Here is a 16,612-nt window from a genome sequence, read left to right as displayed (position 1 = left end):
CATAATACATAAGGGTATAGTTTAGCCGGAAAGACATGTCGATTTAATGACAATTCTGTACATTGTTATTTTACACCTCATTATACATAACTGTTGAACGTTTTAAAATAGCATCCATAACCAAAATGAACGTAATCTGACTAAGAAATGAATAGGATAATGGCCATAACGTGGCTATTTATCAGTAATCTATTAGCTCATCCGGTAGTGCCCTACGTCATACACAGATGTGTGTTATGTAAACTCATTGTAACAATTACGAAACAAGTACAGTCAAACCTGCATCAGTAGCCAACTTAATTAAGCGACTCCCTCTCATGTGTGACCATATTCTCCCTCCCAGTGTAATTTACTACTAGTTATTTGAACCAGGATTAGAGACCACCGGTCATAAGTGAGTTGTTTTTTATTGTCTCCCTTGGAAGTCACATATGACAGGTTAGACTGATTGATATCAACTTAACCATCGTTAGAACAACAACAAAATTGCCGGCGGCTTTTATATTGCTGGAAGAGAGAGCCCAGAGAAAACTCACGCGATCGGACGGTGACCCCATACCTTGCACGTGTGATCGGGGAATCGAACACCGACCGCCTAGGTGAAAGGCAAGTGTATTAACACCGGGTCACTCATAACCACTCAATTACAGTCATGCATAATGGTGTGTTAAAGTCTCCATTACACGGCACATAATATTTCGATATATTTTATCTGCCATACAGAATGGTGCTCTATATTTGGGATGGTTAACCAAATATCCACCTCCATCAACTTTGTCACGGTCGTAAAAACACACGTCAGTAGAAAATTACAATTTGCAGACGTCGCTTATTGTCACTCGATCCAGAATAATTTTCCTGTAAATTAATGTTTGTCATCGTTACTGTTAACACTGCGTCTCACGTTATAGCAGGTCAACATGATTAGATTAATTTACACACCTTCAGCGGTAAGGTTTTAATAACATTTCCAACAGATACCGATACTAGGCGCTTTCTTGATTAATTTCAGCTTGTGTTTCTGTGTCAAGTGCCTGTGAATGACAATATCCGGTTATTTTCAATTTGCCTACAGCTTCGTTAAAGGCGACTAATATAGCATTACATGTAAATTGCAATATAAGATACTGCTACAAAAACACAGACATTTGTCTAAAACTTAGTTTACTCTTAGAATGCATCTTCATTTCAACCATGAATCAAAATCCTTTGTTTTGAATATCTGTCCACATTTCATATCACAGTTTGCAGAATGTCGTAGTAAATGACATGAAAAATCAACAACAGAAACTAGACATGGAGTCGATACGGAATTAACTTAATCATGGGTTCCCGTGAGTGACCCACTTAATGAAAGTACTTGCATTATCTTAATGACTTATTATCTTTGCTTGGGTAATTATTACTGATGACAAATCTTAAATGCACACATCATTTGAATTGAAGATGAATTATTACAAAGTAATAATAATCAAAATGAGTTGTTACATACACATGATTGGTCAAAATCATACCACGTGACGCGGAAAAAATGTACCCATATACCCATTCTGTTCAACTGTGGTACGGATGTACATGTAACACACGGAATCGGACATTTAATGTATGTCCTGGTCGACAGACTCATTTTGATAGTGTAGTCGATCTGTTCAGTTGACCAAATTAGATAACTATTCAAAAAGTAGATGTGTCTGTTTTCGGCGAATGATTTTACCAAGAATATTAATATATGTATCTCGTATTATCTAAATGGGTATACAACATTTAACCATCATACAATCATACCGACAAAATGAATTAAAATAAAATCATAATACATGATGAATACGGAGTCCGGAATATTTTGTTTCTGAGGGACGCGTACGATATTTCATAGTTATAGCAACTTCCGGTGCTACTTGTTGGGTTGATATATATTTACTGTCACCGGACAAAGTCGGAACAGACGAGGTCAGAAGAGGAGCCATGGATCGAGCTCTCCATATCAATAAATGATGAACACTGTAATTGATGTTGGGGTATTAACAGCATCCCTGGAGACGCAAGGTCTCCAAGTGCGGATGTTCCGAGCGGATACCATGGCGGCAAAAGCAATGGCTATTGAGAACACTGCAAAGCCTGGAACTTGTCTATTCCTAGACATAAAACATACAAACCGTAATGAAAAGAAAATCATTCTATAGAAATCTTCCTCAAGCCAAATGACCCATATTCAGACTCAGAATTTGCATAATAACGTCTTTAATAGTACTGGTAGAGGAAATGGGGAGCTGAGGACGTCCAGATATATCTTATAGTAGTTGGTTTTAATACCATTATTTCGTTTTTTAAAAATTTTGTTTTGCATCACAATTCCTCCTAATCCATGTCACTCAAACTGAAAATATGAAAAAATTGAAACCGTGCATTCTGTACTTGACACATCCGTGTTCGTATGGGGTTTTGAGGATTCAGTCTGTCCTGCACTTCGACCGAGTACAAAGTTAATTTTCTTATGTGTTCGTGTCGATATAGCGGCCTCGTTTCGGCTGGTTTGACGGGTTCCGTCTCTGACTGCTGTGGGGATAATCAATTACTCTATTTCGCCACCATACCGTAGTACCGTCCGCGCGATACTGGCATGTATACATATATGTACTGTCACGAAATGTCTATATACACTGGCACGAAATGTCTATATATACTGGCACGAAATGTCTATATACACTGGCACGAAATGTCTATATATACTGGCACGAAATGTCTATATACACTGGCACGAAATGTCTATATACACTGGCACGAAATGTATATATACACTGGCACGAAATGTCTATATACACTGGCACGAAATGTCTATATACACTGGCACGAAATGTCTATATACACTGGCACGAAATGTCTATATATACTGGCACGAAATGTCTATATACACTGGCACGAAATGTCTATATACACTGGCACGAAATGTCTATATACACTGGCACGAAATGTCTATATCACTGGCACGAAATGTATATATATATATACTAGCATGAACGTGTATATAAACTGACACAGAATGTCTATATATAATGGCACGTAACGTCTATACATACTGGCACGGAATGTCTATATATCATGGCACGTAACGTCTATACATACTGGCACGGGATGTCTATACATTTACTGGCGAGAAATGTATATACATGTATACACTGGCAAAAATGTCTATATAAACTAGCACGAACGTCTATATAAACTGACACAGAATGTATATATACAGTATTTAGAGAAAAATATTAGCCCTACTCCATCTTTATTGAAATGGTGTAGCACTGGAATAGGATATTTATCTTACAGCAGCTTTTAAAAACGAACGGTCTGGTTGGTTGACAATTATAGTTAGTATTGTTTATAGAGCTGTCGACCAATCAGAATGCCCGTTGCAAAACATCTGTAAAATAGATAGCCTATTTCCGTTCCATAGTCGATGCATCGTTGGCTATCACGACCGCGTTTGGTCCATTTTCTCACAAAATAATAAAAAAAACCAAAAAAACACGCGTTGGTATTTAAGGATTTTAAACTACAGCGCGTTACTGAAGTAAGTGATATTTTAGTTTGAACTTAAATTAAAGGGTGAGCAGTTATGGGATGCCAACTGGACAAAGGCAACTGAAAGCAGTTCAATGCTTAAGTGTACAATCTCCCATCTCTAAATCAAAACACGGTATGCATGCTACAATTTTTCTGTCTAATTAACCATCAAATTTATATCAAATTAGCATATCATTAATTTAGAATATTATTTAATCTTGCTTGTAACAGGCATCTTCATTGGTTTAGAAATTGTGTTATCAGCATATTACGTACAAAACGACGTTGCTATTTCTGAGAAAATGAATTCGTCAATAAAAGTAGATTTCCATAGGAAGTGTGTACAGTAGATTATATCATAAGGATTAACAGGAATATATTTATTTAGAGTACACTCCGGTTTTCTAAATCTCCATAACATGAAAAAAAATCAAGTTAATCCTTAAATGTTATGGACAACGCTATGGTATTTCATATGTATAGAAATGTAGTTTTTTTACTTAATGATTTTTTTTTTATTTTCAAATATTCGCCTTAAGGAAGTAATACGTGATTGTGTAAATCATGACGTCTATACCTTTACGGATGATCGTTTTGTCACTGCCCTATACATAATAATGCATAACGAGACCCAACCTAGTACATACAGGGTAAGAGACAATGTAAGACAACCGGAAGTTAAAGTTAAGTTAACCGGAAGCAAAGAAAAAAGTGGTGATGTGTAAAATTTAAGTTCTCTACAACACACTACGCATGTTTGAAAATAACTAGAAATATTTTACATAAACATTTATCATATTTACATAGGGCTTCACAGCCAATTCCATTCCTGGCAACGTCCTACCATTTACTACTGTTAAACAAGCATTACATATTTAGGTTACGTAATAGCAGGTTCCAATTTACACGAACATTTCCAAATTGCCAATATTTGCACAGTGCATCGGAAAACCGAAACAATTCAATAATGAAACATACACTACAAGAAAATATTACTCGATAGCAAACACCTGTCCCGTCATCGATGTCCCCATAACAATACAACTAGATAGAATTTCAAATCTGTTAATACACACTTTTTATTTTGCATACAATTCTAGATAATAACCCTTTTTACAGCGAGGTGTTCAAACGACTGGACATATTATTAATCATATTGATGAAATTTTAATTATTTGTGGTATGCTATCGATCTCTCTTCCCTTTATGACAGGTATGGTCGTTATGTCGGTCTACCAGTCGCATGGATGTCGGCACGGTGATAAACGAGGAAAGAGAAAAAACATATCACAGCTAATTTGCATATATCAATAAGCGTAAAATAACGCAACTATCTGCGGACATTAAGATATATATGATAACTCGACACTCCGTAAACAGAGGGTTATACTGTATTGGATTCAAACGCACCCATGACACACCAGCCACGTCACTTGTTTATGCATGTTTACGAAGTGCAGCCAAATCAGCTACAGTGTACATTCGTATATTCTTCGTGACATTTCAGGTCCTTTATAAACGCTAACGAAATACAGATCAATACTCATACTTGCTAAGTGTACCATAAGCAGTGTTAAGAAAAACGATATTGGTATTTTATGCAAGCTATTCTTTATTGTCATAAAAAGGGAACAGACTATTTTCTGCGTTTTCACGATCACGTGATACGTGTAGTAAGACAACATGGCGTCACAATATGTACTGGGGCTGTATGAAAGGGGTGCATGATTTGGGCATCTACGGTATATGGTTACAATGCACTCCAAAGCCATATTTAGAATAAAAAATATCGACAGTTTATGTCCCGTGATATTCATTACCACCGGAAATGGCTGCTTTCAGATTATAAGTGACAACTACACTGTCTAATAATTGGTAAGTGAAAAGTCAATATTTAAATTCAAGAACACTCTGTGCTGTTGATAGTACGCGTTTGCAAGCATACATTCATGATATTACAATAATTTTGGTAACCAAATGTCGATCTCGAACACGCGAGACTTGAACCATGTGACGACAATGATCTATTTTAACATGAAATTTCGTCTTGGCATAATATAATTTATTAATATATAGTCTGTGATCATATATCATACATTTTGTATTTTGCAAAAAAGAAATTTAGAAATCAATTTCAATATGTGTGAAACTGTCAATCAGACACTGAAATAGCAAACTCCTGTGATATTCTGGTTGAATAAGCATTCTAAATATATGTGTATATAATCACTCGAAACCAATCAGTTTGGCGTACGACAGTATTTATATAATGAAAGGCAACATTGAATATTTCATACTCAAATATAATGAGTCTGGTTTATGTAAACAATTCGCGCGCATACACAATCGATTTTACACGTATGTGGCATTCATTCTTCTTGCTGTCTCGCGCGTAGAAATCGATATCGTGTTGGAATCGGAACAACTCTGCTCCGACTAGATCGCAGGTGTCACTATCTAAGGGAGGTAACTGTTGCTGCATTAGTCATTGACAAATTAAAGGATGATAGAGTTATCCCTCTTGAATGATTGCTCTGTTTAGTACGCTTAGAAAGGACTAATACAAAGTGATTAACATAATATTTAGTGCTGACTGAGTTTAGATAAATAGAAATCTAAACTTGAGGTAGCTTTGAATACCAAGGCAAGATTAAGCATTTCAAGTGGTAGAAGCCTAAGTGGGTGAATACATTCAATTGAACTTGGCACTATAGTAAAAGTAAACACACGCGGTCCTCCCGCGCAATTTTTACTCTCCTCAAATTTCTCATGGACGAAAGAATTGTTAGCTTATGTCAGAGTTACAGAACAATTCACCTGGCCATCTAATCGTGTCAGAATCCAGACTATACACTAATTTTTTTTCTGAAGCCCTCCTAGTATTTATAATTAGGTCATTTCATCGCAATTTATTCATGTTTACAACTTTAAAAAAAATATATTCATTTCATATTCGTCCTCCTCTTTATCTGAGTTCTATTCTCGTTTTTTTTAAATTCAAGCGTTTGTCTTTCCTTTACTTTACTTTACTTCACTTTACTTCACTTCATTTTCTAAATATGAATTGTTTCTTTTCAACTATATTTCTGTAAATCATTATATTGTATCTGCCAATTGTTCGCCTATACAGTTTTGAAACTTTGTTGGCATATTCGATTTTTTTATATTCGATCCCTAGTCTCACTTTTTGAACCGCCCCTTAGAGTAGAGAATCGAATCGTGAGCAGTGTATAGAGCTGCTCTATTCAGGTCCATTGTGTATATGTCTGGATATTTCGTTACGCCCAGAACAATGATATCGCTATAAAAAAACCGAACAATACACGACCCTAGAGTAACGAGACTCTACACATCCGTAATGAAGTTAGCGGGAACCTCTTTAACAAATTTAAAAGCAAGAACAGTCATTCAATGTCTAACAATACCGTTTCAATTTCAGAACATACAATGCACAGTATCCATTCATTTTTTGTTTACACTGTACGCGCTTAACAAAACATAACAGAATATCAGTGTATGTATATCATCTTTTTTTAAATAACTACGACTCAGCTTTTGTCCCCCATTGTCAAAGAAAATTCTAACGGCAGTAAATAATCCTAATCATAAACAAACACTACAACATTCTTCTAACTTAAAATACTTTAAAGACTGACGTGAAATTAAAACCTGCCATCATCTTAAAGAAGACATGTGTATCATCAAAAATATCAGCGGCCATCTTAACGATCGGTGTTGAAATAAAATACGCACACTCCCGTTTATAACGGTGATAGAAGAACATAATTGTCTCCCTTTGATATTGATGTAACGTAATTATCTCCCTTATATAATGCTGTCGGGTAGGTCACCCTTTCACGTTGGAGGAATCGATAACATAACCTAAAACGAAATGACAGCACTGTGTCGTTCAGTTAACTCAATATAGTCGATAATCGAGCTTATATTTTATCTGAAGGACTACAGGTTTATTTGCCATGCAGTTTTATCTACCTATAAACAAATGTACCTAAATTAATACGAATTTCGCCATACCGATACAAGAGGTCAGACGTGTCAAGGTTAACGCTATATGTATGCTAGCCATCATTGCCGAACTGGCAGAGAAATACCCGACGTTTTAATCTAAATGTCCTTCCTGAGTTTAAAAAAAAAATCCTATGAGTACAATTGAATGTTCAGTACATAATACATGTATTTATGTATTTGATATAAGTAACGATTTGTCGAAAGGACTTATACTTTTCTGAGGTTTGGAATTTTTAATATTCGCAATCCACCATCTCGACCATCATACCCCGTACCCGACAATGTACTTCTAAAACGGTATTACAAAATATAACACTTTCTTTTTTAATTTTCGATTACAAGTTTACAATGCAAAACAATTTAAATGAATATGTAACCCCACCCCATCCCCCACCCTCCCAGCCTCACACACACATACATACACATACACACAACCCCACTCTCCCCGTCTCTTTTATTCTAAATGGACTATGTGTTACATATATTTATTGGTACAGTTACGGTAACGTGTTGGCACTGTAACAATTACCTCCCCTGAACTGTTGGCAGGGCTCAGCATAAATAGATACAGCTATATCCATTTCTCTACGACAAACAACAGAGCCGACATGATTTATTTCGATTGTACAGCCACGTTTGATTATTTGTTCGTGTACATTCTCTATTTTTATACATGAGACCTCTGACTAACTTGAACAGCTCCGGGGGTGGGGATCGACGACGGGGTGGGGGTTTGCATATTTTGTCATACAATTAGCATACCTTCATTAAGCGCTAGGCTAAGTACAATATTCGATGACCTGATTAAAATCTAGCGCAATACAAAATATGTCTGAATTGAAAATACGTGTAGCTGTATAAATATTCCATGATAAGGACGGTATGGATCGAAAAAGACTTTTGGATTTTTATCTACTTTTTCTCACGCTAATAAAGTGTACCCGGTTTAAAGTGTCTATAAGTGAATTTTATCAGGTAAGATTATAAGCCAATACATACTGTCTATACAGGTATACTTACATACAGACGTTTATTATTGTGTAGTAAGCCTTCAATAAGGCATAATACCTCCTTAAGATCGGATACACTGAATGATGATATATATATACATAATGTAACTGTATTCAAATATTTCCACATCAACAGACTTTTTTCAAAATACGTAAATGAAATATCCAAACTGAAGTCGACTATTTTTTTCTGTCTGGATATATGATCAGTTATGCTTATTTAAAGATAATCTAGCACGGAGCTTTATCGCACAAATAGAACCAAATTAGCAAGCTTCTCTGTTCCATTAGTTGTATCTCATCCCGAATTTCAGATCACAGGGATCAGATCATCGTAAGAACATTATTATTACTATATATTTTGCCTTGTAACTATTAAAGCAGCATGGCCGGTCCCTGCGTTTACGCCTACATGCATATTCCGAGTCGTGAAAACCACCACATCAATCTTATAACTTTGTAAAACTATGCAATATCATACATCTAAAACGAAACCACAATCAATTTGAATGCGTCAAAACATCCGACATTTTTGATGCACTTTAAATTGCGAGCATGTTTTAAACATTGTGTATACCGGCGTTTACGAATGAGGTAAAGCCATTTCACGTCTGTATTTAGAACCTACAGGGCGTTAAGTACAAAGCAAGACGGCATGGAGCTACAAACTGCAATATTTGTGAAAATAGTGTACATTTTATTTATGTACAGAATTATACATTGTATATGTGTAAGCTTTATAAGTTGTGTATATACAGAATTATTAGTTGCACGTGTGTACAGAATTATACATTGTATGTTAGCGCATCGGACGTGTGTGTCATCATACATTATATAGTGTATGTGTGTACGCCATCATACATTATATGTGTGTACATCATTATACATTTGAATATATACGTCGTAATACGTTGTATATGTGTACGTCCTAATACGGTGTATGTGTGTACGTCATCGACATTGTATGTGTGTACGTCATCGACATTGTATGTGTGTACGTCATCGACATTGTATGTGTGAACGTCATAATACATTGTATGTGTGTACGTCATTATAGATTGTATGTGTGCACGTCAGTATATATTGTATATGTGTACGTCATTATACGTTGTAGGTGTGTGCGTCATTATACATTGTATGTGTGTACGTCATTATACATTGTATGTGTGTACGTCATTAAACATTGTATCTGTGTACGTCATTATACATTGTATGTGTGTACGTCATTATACATTGTATCTGTGTACGTCATTATACGTTGTATCTGTGTACGTCATTATACGTTGTATCTGTGTACGTCATTACACGGTGTATGTGTGTACGCCATCGACATTGTATGTGTGAACGTCATAATACATTGTATGTGTGTACGTCATTATACATTGTATGTGTGCACGTCAGTATATATTGTATATGTGTACGTCATTATACGTTGTAGGGGTGTACGTCATTATACATTGTAGGGGTGTACGTCATTATACATTGTATGTGTGTACATCATTAAACATTGTATGTGTGTACGTCATTATACCTTGTATGTGTGTACGTCATTATACACTGTATATGTGTACGTCATTATACATTGTATGTGTGTACGTCATTATACATTGTATGTGTGTACGTCATTAAACATTGTATGTGTGTACGTCATTATACCTTGTATGTGTGTACGTCATTATACACTGTATGTGTGTACGTCATTATACATTGTATGTGTGTACGTCATTATACGTTGTATGTACGTTATTATACATTGTATGTGTGTACGTCATTATACATTGTATGTGTTTACATCATTATACGTTGTATGTACGTTATTATACATTGTATGTGTGTACGTCATTATACATTGTATGTGTGTACGTCATTATACATTGTATGTGTGTACGTCATTATACATTGTATGTTTGTACGTCATTATACATTGTATGTGTGTACGTCATTATACCTTATATGTGTGTACGTCATTATACACTGTATGTGTGTACGTCATTATACATTGTATGTTTGTATGTCATTATACCTTGTATGTGTGTACGTCATTATACACTGTATGTGTGTATTTCATTATACATTGAATTTGAGTACGTCATTATACGATGGATGTGTTTTACGTGATTGAAGTTCATGCGTGAATATCATTATTACAAATAATGTGTCTGACTATAAGTGTCATAGATGATGACGTATAACCGGTTATAATCAAGTGACGTAATTCATTAAAACAATTCTAATCCTATCGTTCATTTCGAGTAGAGTTTCAGCTAATTTATAGTTTATTATAAAACTTTGCTGACAAAGTTGTATTTACCGTAGAATTTGAAGTGGGACAGGCGATCATCCTTCGCCATGTTTTTAAGTTTTCGAGGCTTTTTCTGTTTTTCTTGTTCCTTCGCAAGCTCGTGATGATCTAGTTTGGGACGACTAAATGACGACTCGACACTGTCGTCTAGGACCTTCTTAAGGCGATGCCCTACCTTCCTGGCAGTCACACGTTTAAAGATATCTGTCCAAGTTGCATTTCTAGCTGCTTGTGCCCTTGCCCTATTTTTCCTGTCCAGTATTTTGGCCAGATTTGGATCTGTCCGAAGGGCACGTCGATTCCGGTCAGTATCGTTACCCGACGGAGTATCGGATCTCTCCGTCGTCGGCCTTCGTAACGTCCTCCTGTCATTCTCACGACGTTGACGTATATTTGCAGTTGTTGCAAGAAACACACCGCGAGCACCTTGTTGCATGATGACGTCACAGTTGAGCTGACGTTATTGTATCGTTCACGAGAAAATTAACACAATATCAATCCAAAAGTATGAACAATCGCCTTCTCCTTCATTTTGTATGTAGAATAAAATCCATATTTAATCTATCACAAAGAAATCTCCAAAACATACACATTTTTTGTTAATAAGTAATTAAGGTTGTTTACTGACGACACAATATTACTGTTCGGTATGACGTCACACAAACCGATGATGACATGTAAGTAATGAGTAGTATACAACGTAATAGTATATCCCAATAAACTCTCGAAGCTATGTAAACCTTGCCACGTAGCCGGTAAAACAAGCTAACAATCCACGTGTGTACAGTTGTATAACGTTTTCCCGTCGTCCTCTCTATTAGAGCTCCACAAAAAAAAGCCTGATGTTTCACAATATCACAAGCTCTGTAAAAGTCGAGACGGTATCAACACAATCCTTGTCAGTGTGAAAGTCGAAGCATAATGAAGTTCGGGTAAGGTAATGATCCCTCTGTTTTGTTTTATGCCCATACGAACGCACCCAGGCGAAACCGAAATCGCACTATTTTGAATTTTACAAAAGAAAGTTTTCGAATAGAGACCTCATTCCAATATTTCTATTGAACTCTCGCCGCTGCTCTTTAAAACGCTTGGCTTAGGTTTGTACGAGCGTGGGCTTACCTAGCCAGGATACCCCAAAGTATCCATAGAATAAACACACCGCAATGTAACATAGCCACCAGACCTGCAAAGGTGTTCAAGCTTACTGCCTATAATTTGTTGCGAGTTGTTCATATCACGTGAAAGTCTATGCAAAACTGGTATACCTTAAGTTTATGAATGGCTCCTTGTTAGTTATATCACGTATCTTCTTAAATATCCCCATCTTAAAGTAATTTTGTTGTGTTTGACGGAATTATAAAATATCATTATACAAAGGCTACAGTTCCTTAATTATCTAAATAGAAAATGCGAAGTGATTTCGTTTTCACAGAGCGATACACCAGTATAACGGGCATCTCTGATCTTCATCCTTAAAAAACTCGAGGGCCACCACCTTTACATTAAATTTCGCGGCTGATTTAGTCTATAAGGTCCACTTAAACACCTAAGGTCTATTTACGTTGACCATTGCCTTTAATATTAATGATTGAATAGCAGTAATGATAATATTGGTCGAACGTCCTAACTCTCGCTGTGTGCCCGTAGTCTTACCATACAAAAACGGACGACCATTATTCATTGTTTGTGTATTTATTTTCGATTAAATTTCACGATCACTTCGGTCTCTTATAGATGTCTACGCTTAGCATTGTCCAGTGACATGGACAAATAATGTGTTAGAAAGAGATATATATACAGACCCAAACAAATGGGAATATCCTTTATTTTCACAACAATGACATAGCCTGAAGCTTGAATGTTTCATTGAATAGGAACAGAACGGTTTGTCTGCATCTGCCTCGTAAAGAAAATTGGTTACGCCTTGTTACCATATTGGTTAAATAAGACTGTTAAGTGTCTGAATCTGACCGTATATAATAATAGGACGGTTTCGTGCTTTGCATGGCTTGGTGTGTGTGAAGGCCGTATGAGTTACTTCCCCTACATTGTCTGAGGTAAAACACGCGCTAGAGTTTCCTCCCCTTGACTCTACAAATAACAATATTGTACAAAAACTGCTTCCAAAAGGGAATATAAGGACCGAAATAATTGTTTCAAAAAGAAAACGAAGGAGCTTATTTCATAATGACATATTAAATTTCAATACATTATGGAACGTGATCTGCTTCCTTGATTTAAGCCACTTCCAACCCAAGGGAGAAGGTTTGATTCCAGGGACTACCTGCCGGCCAGGACTAGAAATGCCCACTGTCAGACCATTACCGGTAGATGGAGTTGACACCAACAAATAAAAATACAAAACGACGTATTTTTCAGGTGGGTAAGTTTTCCAAAACATTCGGACAACACCCTCTTACAAAACAAAAACTATTGATACAAATGCGTCTGCATTCAAGTACATTGTACCTGTTAATAGGACGATTTTATAGGTATGTGTGTTCTTGTAGGCCGTAACAACTGACAGCCATTGCAGCACAATTACCAACGGAAACGAATTAAGTCGATGATGAGAATTAAGCGGCCATGGTATATCGACCTAGAGATCAATAATTTTGAAGTGCAAGTATGGTACATTGTAAGGGATTCGTCAAAGGTGAACCAGGTACTTTGAAAATCACGTGTCAATAATTTATTGTCAGGTTTATAATAACGGAACAAAACTTTTATAAATATTTAACTGTACATGTAGAATATGTCGTACATGTACGCGTATTTTCGTATAACACTTTCACGTCGTTGACCCACATTTGCGACTGATATCGATTTCCAGAGGGTTCCCCCTCCACGTAGCCTCGCGACGTAACCTGGTGCATTTTCGAGTAGAAAACACTTCACCTTTCATTCATATGCTAACAGATAACTATACAAGTACAATGACCTACGATCATGACCGAGACAATACAACATTTCATAATCCCTGTAGATAATTGACGCACATGTATATTACCAGTAAAAATGTATAGGATAGTCAATTAGGATGACATATTGATTAAAAACCAACATTTAATGATAAAATAAATACACGTATACAGGCATATATTAAACTTTATGCTGAATTATAATAACATAGCCATTTAAATATCTTGTCCATCGTTATAATTTTCATAGTAATATATCCGCTTCAAAGCGGTTTCACGCATTATTATCCGTGATTATCGAGTCTTTTGCAACCAGTATTTCTCATCTCCCTGGGGAGTGTATAGCCGGAGCTAATATTTCGGCGTTAATATCTTACAAACGACACCTTTACAGCTGAGTCGACTGGAACATGATGACTGAGAAAAGTATCTTGTTCAAGGATACAATACAGCACCAGTGCCGGGACTCGAACGTAGCCCTGCATCCTACCACTAGACCAACTTGCTTCAATATACTGACATTACAACCCGGCAATACGGTTTTTGACAGATCATAACAGGATATGAACGTAAAATATCAAACCGAAAAAAAACCTTTAAAATACAACATGTAAATCAAGGAAAGATAACTCATGTCGTTCCGGTCTGAACCTGTGACAATCCATTGGGCACGTGTCGTAAGGTTGTTATGATCATATCTTTGAGTACCCGATAAGAAATTCCGGAATCTAAACAAAGCCACTTAAAACTACAGGCTTTGGTATCGTTATCAAAGCCATCTATAAAAAGCCAATGACAACGGATGGCATGATACGGTACCCAATTCCCAGTAATTGTTCCGCAGACAATGATTCTAGTCGGTGACAACTCTAATCACAAGCAATGCCCACTTTTCACCTTCCATTTCACTTTATGCAATCATACCTCTCAACCCAGTGTATCTACACACCCTCGATACATCACTATATACCTCGTTATTACGGCTTTTGCTGGAGAAATAGTGGTAGTATAACGAAGTCTAACATTAATTTTCCAATGAAATGAAAAAAATACTTTCGTTCATTCTTGCAATAAAAAAAGGGTAATTTAACATTACCTTATGTAAAACATATTCATCTTAAAATTACATTTAAAAAAAAATCGGTGGCCAATTTTACAAAACAATTATAAATAGATTCATAGCTATCTCCGTAAATCATTTCAGCAGATTAATCATACCAAAATACGAAATCCTGAATTTTAGGTATTTCAGCATTTAAGATAAACTTGTGATCGATATTGCTATGCATCAGTAGAAAGATTAAGACGGCTGACGCAGCTTCCTGGTAGATATCGCATGTAAATTAGTATTACTAATTAATTCCAAACCGATTTTTTTTAATCTTTATTGTTATACTGCAATAGATGTAGTTTGATTTTCGTTCTACTCCGAGATTGTCCGTTATATATTATCCCGTCCGCATTGCCAATTTTGCTGCCACTGTCATGTTAAATGTCTAGCTGTAATGGGGGACGGTAGAATCGGAGATATCTATTTGGTCAATTTAATTTACCTCCCCATCATGGCCGAAACAAACTTCATCTCGCCTTGCTTTCAATTTGCAAATCGCGACCGTGTAATGAAAATTACGGAATCGCCTAATAAAACGAAACGCGCCATTAATGATAGTGCCAGACGAGCCTGCCCGGCCTATCTGTGATAAGGACTGACGAGATTGGCTGTCCTCTTTACCGATACATCCGGGCACCTAGCGTGCTACAGTGCTATTTCATTTGAATCTTTGATCAAATTCCACTTTCGTAAATTTGCCATCGGCCATAACTTACTAAACAGAGTGTTTGTTCTGTATTTGAACGTTAAGGCTGTTATAAGTATTGTGTAGTGTATGAGTTATTGTGATCTAAATCCACACCCTGCATAACGAAAAATGTGATTGGCTTCATGAACCGATGGAACTCTTCTTGATTCGCATCACCTGATGATGGGACCCCTTAAAACCATTTTTAAAGTGTTATCTCACTGAAATGCCTAATCCTGAATAACGTACTTTCTTCACTTGTGTCTGAAATCCTTTGGCCCTCCGCCCGGTCCTTTTTTACCTTTTCTACGTTTTGCAGTATCATATATATTATTAGGTTTGGTCATAGATTTATAACTTGTCATAAAGCTATATAAGGTAATTTATGTATTTAGCACGTGCTTATTGTACGCCAAATGGTGCACGACAGCTATTGATAGGGTCATGCATGTACTAGCCTTGGACAGCAACACCACAGTCATATTTTTGCAGGAGAGTTTATGATTTATCATATATTTTCCCCTTCTATGATTATAGCGGTGTAAAGTAATAACTATTTTTAGATTGTGTGACATTCGTTATATCATCAGTTGGTTCGGACCATAACATTTCCCAGGGTATTCGACACAGACGTGTTTGTCCCTAGTTTTTAACTCTTGGCAGTATATATATAAGTTTTAATGTATATGAATCACTAATGCAATATATCATCAACATATCATTTTGTAAACAGGAAATGTAAAAGTAAAGAAGAATTGTATTAATGCTGACTGTCTTTTGCCAGGATTCCTGCTGGAAAACATCGTTTTAGCACTTGTGTAGGGTTTTATGGAGGGGTACTCTGTAAAACTAATAGGTAGTAGTTTAGACAACAGACAAACCAGAGGACTGTGTCTTCATATACATAGTCAAAATGTATCTTTCCCTCAGACGATAAATGTACATGCCATCAATTGTGAAATGTCTCATTCAGTCTAGTTCTAATAATATGAA

General features: G+C 36.2%; 1 protein-coding gene across 1 annotated transcript in view; it reads right to left on the bottom strand.

The window, feature by feature from the left end:
- The window catches only part of LOC117321880 (voltage-dependent calcium channel type A subunit alpha-1-like), a 173,939-nt gene extending 161,994 nt beyond the window's left edge, over window positions 1-11,945 (bottom strand). Inside the window, 1 exon segment of the mRNA XM_033876492.1 lies at window positions 10,909-11,945. Coding sequence (XP_033732383.1) covers window positions 10,909-11,335 — 427 coding nt within the window. The 5' untranslated portion in view covers window positions 11,336-11,945.
- Window positions 11,946-16,612: the final 4,667 nt, after the last annotated feature.

Source organism: Pecten maximus, chromosome 2 (genome assembly GCF_902652985.1).
Source record: "Pecten maximus chromosome 2, xPecMax1.1, whole genome shotgun sequence".
Lineage (NCBI taxonomy): Eukaryota > Metazoa > Mollusca > Bivalvia > Pectinida > Pectinidae > Pecten > Pecten maximus.
Note: the sequence above shows the minus strand (reverse complement) of the source record. Positions and strands in the feature narration are given on the sequence as shown.